The following is an 8,873-nucleotide window of genomic DNA, read 5'->3' on the forward strand; positions in this document are numbered from 1 at the left end:
CTCTACCACTTGAGCCACAGTGCCACTTCTGGCTTTTTTTCTTTTTGCTTATGTGGTGCTAAGGAATTGAACCCAGGGCCTTGAGCATGCAAGGCAAGTGCTCTACCACTGAGCCACCTTCCCAGACCAGTCAGTGAGATTCTTATCTCCAGTTAACTATCAGAAAACTGGAAGTGGTGCTGTGGCTCAAATGGTAGAGCGTTTGCCTTGAGCTGAAGAGCTCAGGGACAGTGCTTGGTTCCAGAGTTCAAGCCCCACAACTGACAATCAATCAATAAATTCAAAAAAACTATTGTAAATACAAAATACCTTCAGATATCATGTACAACTGGAGTGCAGGGCACACAAGTTAAAGCCAAGAGGATTCAAGTCAGACCTGAGAGGGCACTAGGCCCTGGCAACTACAATGTGGGCTTTATTTGAATGATGAGTAAGCATAAATTATTGTAAGCAAGAGAACAGCAAATTTATAAGGATTTTTATTGTTGGAAGAAAGAAAGAAGTATGAAGAAATGAAAACAAAGATGACCAGGAGGGTTGATGCAGGGTTGTTTCTACTGGGTAGAAGTTTAAGTGATTGAAGTAGAGGCAGGAGGTCTCCAGGGAATTGTACCTGAAGTCCTACCCTCTGTGGAAGGGATAAGCTTGTTTGCCAGTCCCAGATTTGGCTTGTTGCATAACCATACAGAATAAAATGTATGTGAACAATAAGAGAATTGGAGGAAAAATATTGAGCCTGATTTGGACATTATTCTGAGCCTTCCATGGGCAGTCCCTCAATAGTATGGGTAAGTAATTCCTGGGTATGAGTGAAGTTACAATTGTTCAGTGCTTATAAAGCTTCAGTTTTACAGATTAAATTCTAGAGATCTGCTCTGCAGCAAGGTAGCTATTATCAACAGCATTACTCTGGGAACTTGGATTTTTAAATGGATCTCTATCATATTAAACACCTTTACCTTAGTAGTATACGTAAATCCTATCTTTATATTGTATTTACAGGTTCTCTAGGACTCAATAGAAAACCATGCAAAGGTATGTTGCCATTAAATATCTTGAAAAACTCAGCTAATATCACTCAACTTTTGTCAAACTATTCTTACAACCTCTTTTTTTACGTTTTTTAATTGTAAAGATACTGTACAGAGGGGTTACAGTTACATGAGCAAGGTAATGAGTACATTTCCTATCGAGCATTGTTGCCTCTCCTCTTCAGAGCAGCACACAAAGTAGAATATGAAAGAAAACATATCTTCAAATTTTCAACTTAGTTTGTTCCTGTAGATCTTTAACAGTCCATAATAACATATTTCTAGCAGGCTATCTATAAAAATATTAATTTACAGCCATACCAATTTTGCAAGGTGTGGCTACAATTTTCAATCTTCTATTATTATATAGTACTAGAAATGGAATATTAGAAATAAACACTTGAGTCAAGAAACAGGGAAAATATGAAGAAAATAATCGTATTGACTTGATTCTGCAAAATTTGGAAGAGATGCAAACTAAAGGTTTAGCTGGGCACTGATGTCTCATGCCTGTAATCCTAGCTACTCAGGAGGCTGAGATCTGAGGATCTGTGTTCAAAGCCAGCCTGTGCAGAAAAGTCCCTGTGAGACTCTTGTCTCCACTTAACCACTCAAAAACTAGAAGCGAGGTGCAGCTGTGGCTCCAAGTGGTAGAATGCTGGCTTTGAGCAAAAAGAGTTCAGGGACAGCATCCAGGTACTGTGCCCCCACGATTGACTACAGAAAACAAGACAAAACAAAACAACAACAAAACCCCCAAAGGTTTAGAAATCCTAGGAGCATACCTATGGGATGATCTAAGCCTAGGATAGCTGTGATCATACAAATGGAGATTGAAGATACATGTTGATATTTTCCTAGTCAACATTGGTAATAGTGTTAGTGATAGTGGTGGTGGTGGTGGTGGTAGTGGTGATATGTGTGTGTTGTGTGGCTCGGAGATCAATTCCAGGGCCTCACACATGGTAGGTAAGTATTTTACCACTGAGCTATGCCAACTCAGAAATGTGTGGTTTTAAGTTTCCTTTCTTCAATGAAGATATAAATAGTTCTATCGTTTGTTGCAAGTTATTATTAAGAAATGGCCCACAAAGTTCCTTATAACCAAATCTTGTTACAGCACAAAACTATGCTTTATGAAGACAGTTTAAAAAATGTTTAATTATGTTTATGCTCAGAGAAAGAAACATTGAGAAACATGTTGTGGTTTATCTTTTCTTTTCTTTTTTGCCTCTTAGAGAAATATGTCTTCATCACTCAAGGGCTCCAATAGCTCCAAATTCCAAGTGTCTGAGTTCATCCTACTGGGATTCCCAGGCATTCACAGCTGGCAGCACTGGCTCTCCCTGCCTCTGGCTCTGCTCTACCTTTCAGCAATAGCTGCAAACCTTCTCATCCTCATCACCATCTCCCAGGACCCATCTCCGAAGCAGCCCATGTACCTTTTCCTGGGCATCCTCTCTGTGGTGGACATGGGACTGGCCACCACCATCATGCCCAAGATCCTGGCCATCTTCTGGTTTGATGCTAAAAACATCAGTCTTCTTGAGTGTTTTGCTCAGATTTATGCCATCCACAAAGGCCTTTGTATGGCCTTTGATAGATACGTAGCTATCTGTCACCCTCTCCGTTATTTATCAATTGTCACCAATTCCTTCATCTTCAAAGCCACCCTGTTTATGGTGCTTAGAAATGGCTTGTTGGTCATTCCAGTGCCTCAGTGCATCTCAGCGTAATTATTGTTCCCAGAATGAAATTGACCACTGCCTATGCTCTAACCTTGGTGTCACCAGCTTGGCGTGTGATGACAGAAGGCCAAATAGCATTTGCCAGTTGGTCCTGGCATGGATTGGAATGGGTAGTGACCTCAGTCTTATTATGCTGTCTTATGCCTTGATTCTGCATTCTGTACTTAGACTCAACTCAGCTGAAGCTGTATCCAAGGCTCTGAGCACTTGTAGCTCCCACCTCATCCTCATCCTCTTCTTCTACACTGTTGTGGTAATGATTTCAGTGACTCACCTGGCAGAGACCAAGGCTACTTGGATTCCAGTCCTACTCAATGTGCTACACAACATCATCCCTCCTTCCCTCAACCCTATGGTGTATGCACTTAGAACCAAAGAACTTCGGGAAGGCTTCAGAAAGGTGTTATGTTGGGGCTCACAAAGGAAATGACACACTAGAAACCATCATGATGCTTGTGAACTTCAGCTTCTTCCAAGTTAACCATTATTTCTAAGGAGAATGGAGGAGGAAGTCAAAGCTTTTGGGATTTCCCTTTCCTATTTTTAAATAATCAATCATGAAAGCATCCAAAAGAAAAAAAAGAGGAAAAAAATTTCACAAGAATTCCAAAATTGGATAAGGCAAAAATTATAAATATATTCAAGGTTAACTTATTAAACCAATAAAATGGGTAAAAAGAAAAGCTGAATATATTATTTATATCCATTTTCTGAAGTTAAAACATACTCACAAACATACAGAGACATATACTGGCATACAGATATGTATATATATAAGACACACACACACACACACATACACACACACACATATATATATATATACACGTATATATTTAATATAAGAAATAAGTGAGTGGAACATGAATTACAGGTTAGGCTTGCACATTGTGACCAGTACTTTAGGAGAAAAGTCAGTTTACCTGAGTAATAATGGTGAATGACTCCATTAACACATGCTGCAGGGAAGGGAATACTAACTGCTTTAGATAGCAAAGCCAATCCAAATATAATGAAGTTTTTTCCCCCAGTCCTGCGATTTGAACTCAGGACCTAGTCACTGTCCCTGAGCTTTTTTTGCTCAAGGCTAACACTCTACCACTTGAGGCACAACACTACTTCTGGCTTTTTCTGCTTATGTGTACTGAGGAATCAAACCCAGGGCTTTGTGCGCACTAGGCAAGCACTCTACCACTAAGCCACCTTCCTAGTCCCATATTGAAGTTTTAATGCATGAGGAGATGGCCTAGCTTTAACATGCAGAACCCCAAATCTATCTATCTGCCTATCTGTCTGTCAATCTATCTATCTATCTATCTATCTATCTATCTATCTATCTATCTATCTATCTATCTATCTATCTATCTATCTGTCTGTCTGTCTGTCTGTCTGTCTGTCTGTCTGTCTGTCTGTCTGTCTGTCTGTCTGTCTGTCTGTCTATCTATCTAAACATCAGAGAGAATTTGGCTATTTATTCTTCCATTTCCAACCTTCTTTGACATCAGGTTTTTGACTGGATATATTTCTTTCTTTCCAGGTAGCTCCACTGCTTCAGCTGCAGTGTTTATATAAATCTATTTAGTGATACTATCTTTCCTGTCCCTTCAGGCAAGAGCCTATGTACCTTCCCTGAGTTTTTCTTTTTCGCTTTTTCTTTTGGTATGTATTTTTTATTGTAAAAATACTGTACAGGGGGATTACAGTTACATGAGTAAAGTAATGAGTACATTTCCTATGGAGTGTTGTTACCTCCTCCCTTGTTTTTCCCCTACCATTCCTTTTCTCCTCACCTCCCCAACCCTTCCCTGCCCCCTCCTACTGTAAAGTTCATTCATTGTAAAGTTGTAAAGTTCGTTTTCAACATAGTCTTGTACATCTCGTTGTTACAATAGGTCATCCTATATCCTTATTTCAGCATTTTGTTATTTCCCTTCCCCTCCCCAAATTAGAAAAACGTATGTACAAGATTCAGGACACCAAAAAAAAAAAAAAGATTCAGGACACCAGAATCAAATACATTGAAAACAGGGGTTATACCAGGGGGGAAGAACATACAAAAGAAACAAAAAAAAATCACAGGGTACATTGTAAATACATTAAAACAACAGCAAGAAAGGTAGAACCACTTGTGTTTCTATCTTGGGGTTCATTTCACTTAGCATCATCTTATATGGTCATATATACATAGCTTTTGAGCTTTTCTGGTTGTCCTAGACATACACTAGTTATTGTAAATAAGGGAAACCATGTCTCCCTGAGCTTTTCTACTTACATATGCCACAGCTCAACTTTTGGCTTTTTAGTGGTTGATTAGAGATAAAAGTCTCATGGGAATTTTTTTATTTTACTTTTTTTTATTGTGAAAATACTGTACAGAGGGGTTACAATTAGATGGGCAAAATAGTGAGCACATTTCTTATCAAGCATTGTAGCCTCCTCCTTTGTTTCCCCTTCCCATCCCTTCCTATCCTTCCCCTGCCCCCCCACCCAATATTCCCCTTTCCACCCCCCCACACCAAAGTTGTAAAGTTCGTTTTTGACATAACGACTTATACATCTCATTGTTGCAATGGGTCCACCTGTATCCCTATTTATACTGACATCAAATACAGTGAAAGCAGGGGTTATACTGAGGGGGAGGGACATACAATGCAACAAAGAAATAATCTTATAAATGTGTTAGAAACAATCACATGAAAGAAAAAAAAACATTTGAATACATATCTTAGGGTTCATTTCCCTACCATCACTTTATCTGACCTTTTCTGCTTGACTCAGATATATACTCGATATTGCACATAAGGGAAACCATGGGACCTATGTTTCTTTGGGCCTGGCTTACTTCACTATTTAATATAATTTTTTCCAAGTCTTTCCATTTCCTAACAAATGGGGCAATGTCATTCTTTCTGATGGAGACATAGAATTCCATTGTGTATATATACCACATTTTCTTGATCCATTGATCTACTGAGGGGCATCTGGGTTGGTTCCATATCTTAGCTATAGTAAATAGTGCTGCAATAAACATAGTCATGCTGGTAGCTTTAGTGTGGTCTTGTTTGTGATCATTTGTGTAAATGCCCAAAAGTGGGATTGCTGGGTCCTAGGGGAGCTCTATGTGGAGTCTTTTGAGGAACCTCCATACTACTTTCCAAAGTGGTTGAACAAGTTTACACTCCCACCAATAATGCAGTAAGGTTCCTCATGGGAATTTTCTAGCCTAGGCTGACTTTCAACCATGAGTCTCAGATCTCAGCCACCTGAGTAGCTGAGGTTACAGATGTGAGCCATGTGCGCTGAAGTAAAACTGGGTTTTTATGAAAGTTTCGTCCTGGCTAGCCTCTAACTCCTGATCGCTGTCTTGTGAATAGATATGAGTAAAGGCATGAGGATCATAGCTCAGCTCAAGAACTGCCTCAATACTGCACTCATACCATTCTTGTCACAAGAATTTGCACCTGATAATTCATACATTTTTGTGTTTATTCTTGTACTGAGCTTGAAATCAGGGCCTTGTTCTCTTACTCAACTTTTCCTCTCATGATTGGGGGCTTACCACTAGAGCCACACCTCTACATCTGGTATTTGGTGGGTTAATTGGACAAAAGATCCTCAAAGTTTTGTCTGTCCTGGATAGACTTGAACAGCTACTGTTTGATCTCATCCCTGTGGGTAGCTAGGATTATTATAGTCATAAGCAGCCATATGTGCATAAGGCTGAACTATGAGTGAATTTCTACACTGGGATAAAATTCTTCAGTAATCTCACTTGAAAATAGCATCAGAATCAGAGTTCATGTTATCTGATGCTTTTCATGTATTTCCTAGTCTGACTCAGTGAGCAATAAGGATTCAGTAGTATAATTTAAATATCAACAGGTGGAGTGACTACAGAAGAAAAAATAGGAGTGTATTTGTGAGTGTGGAAATTCCGTATTTAAGTGCATTCAACATGCATGCCACCAGAACCTGCACAGAAAGAGACACAATTCTGCAATAATTGTCAAGATCATGAATTTTTATTAAAGTTGTATTGTTCTGTCTAATCCCCATATGCATTGGCATGCAAACACTCAGGGAAAGGTGAACACATACACGCTGACAGCATTATGTATGCCTCATGTCCTCTCTCTTACCATGGTGTTCATCTTCACAACAGCACCTGCTTTTCCAAGCTTCTGAAACGTTCCCTTGGGACATAAAGCTCAGCCTATCCTTTAAAAACTCAGCTCAGTAACAGTTATAATGGTCTTTAAGAGTTGATGAGCATGCCTGTGCATATGTAGCAAGATGGTGAGATTTTTCAGAAAGCAGATTTGAATACCTGGACAAGATCACTTGCATCTTTGCATTTCTCTTCCAAGAAACCAGGTATTCATGGGAATACAAAGGTGCAGAGGGCTAGAGGCATGGCCTTTTCTAAGGCAGTAAGAGATAGTGGAGAATGCTTTGTGATTACTGATTACCTGTGACTTAGTTATTCTCAGAAATAAAGGTTTTAATCCATTCAGCAGGCTTGAAAGCAGAAATGTTCTGAAAAAGTGGGATTCCTTGCAAAATATTTTTAAGACAAAATTTCAGACTATGATTTAATTTGATGCTTCATGAGAATTATGAACTTATTATTCCCCAAACCAAAAAGATATAATCAAGTCCATAAATCACCCCTGACAAGGACTAAGTAGAAAATTGACCTTAGAACACTCTCTCATTCATCAGAACACTATTGCCTCTTACCAGTCATTCCCCGGACTCTCAAAGAGGACAGTTCTTCTTTTTGTTTTTTTAATTGTTAAGGTGATGTACAGAGGGGTTACAGTTACATGAATAAGGTAATGAGTACATTTCTTGTTGAACATTGTTATTCCCTCTCTCATTTTCTCCCTCTATCCTTCCCCTGACTCCCCCCTCCCAAGTTGTAAGGTTCATTTCCAACATAGTGTCTTGTGGAGATTCACTGTTGCATTGGTTCACCTTTTGTCCTTTGTCTCACCATTTCTGAGATTCCCCTTCCCATTCTAAATCAGATAAACTTATATACAAGACAAAGGGTACCAAAATAAAAAATAGTGACAACCGGGTAAGCCAGAGGGGGTGGGGGAAACAAAGGAAGAAAGAGATAACTACCTACAGTTGTTTATAATTGTGGGTGTGTTTCACCCACTTAGATAGTAACACTTCATTGGAAACCTCCATTTCCATGGGAAGAGCAGAAAATAGTTCTTAAAGATGATTAGTGAGAAAAGCAAACTTGCTATTTATGATATTGACAAGGAAGAGTAGATGCCAGGTGATATTTGAGTTATACTTTATAAGCAATGACATTTCTGCATTAATGTTATTTTTTTAAACACATCTGTTCATCCCCACTGAATCATATCTGAATCATATGAGTTAATTTCCTTCCAAGAAGAAATACATCATAAAGTATTGAAATAATTTGAAATTGATTTTGGTAGGAAAATATCTAATTTGTTTTGTGTTTAATATTGTATTATTTTGGTGTCAGTGTAGCTCTCTTACTGACAGATTTGTGCATGTACTGAACATCAGCTCTAAAACTGTTGTATAAAATTTAAACCAGTTTTAGTGATTACAATGGTACCTACTAGAATCACAAGGAATCTAAAGTAGGATTTTTTATCTTAAATTGTGGAAAGCTCTTCTTCTTCTTCTTCTTTTTTTTTTTGTCAGTTATGTGGCTTGAACTCTGGGCTTGGGCGCTGTCCCTGCACTCTTCAGCTCAAGGCAAGTGTTCTACCGCTTGAGACACAGCACCACTTCCAGCTTTCTAATGATTTATTGGAGATAAGAGTTTCACAGACTTTCCTGCCCCGGCTGGCTTTGAACTGTGATCCTCAGATCTCAGCCTCTTGAGCAGCTAGGATTACAGGGGTGAGCCACCTGCTCCTGGCAGAAAGCTCTTCTTTAGAATACAGCACAAGTGGGGCTAGGAAAGCGGCTCAGTGGTAGAGTGCTTGCCACGAATGCCTGCGGCTCTGGGTTTGATTCCTCAGCACCACATAAGCAGGAAAAAAAAAAAAACCAGTAGTGGCACTGTGGCTTAAGTGGTAGAGCACTAGCCTTGAGC

At 39.2% G+C, this 8,873-nt stretch overlaps 1 protein-coding gene across 1 annotated transcript; it reads left to right on the forward strand.

The window, feature by feature from the left end:
- Positions 1–2,275: 2,275 nt before the first annotated feature.
- On the forward strand, positions 2,276–3,209 carry LOC106000327 (olfactory receptor 56B1-like). Its single transcript, XM_013035580.1, is given in 2 exon segments — positions 2,276–2,748; positions 2,750–3,209. Coding segments are annotated over 2 exon segments (933 nt in total).
- Positions 3,210–8,873: the final 5,664 nt, after the last annotated feature.

This window comes from Dipodomys ordii, unplaced genomic scaffold, assembly GCF_000151885.1.
Source record: "Dipodomys ordii isolate 6190 unplaced genomic scaffold, Dord_2.0 Scaffold216, whole genome shotgun sequence".
Taxonomy (NCBI): domain Eukaryota; kingdom Metazoa; phylum Chordata; class Mammalia; order Rodentia; family Heteromyidae; genus Dipodomys; species Dipodomys ordii.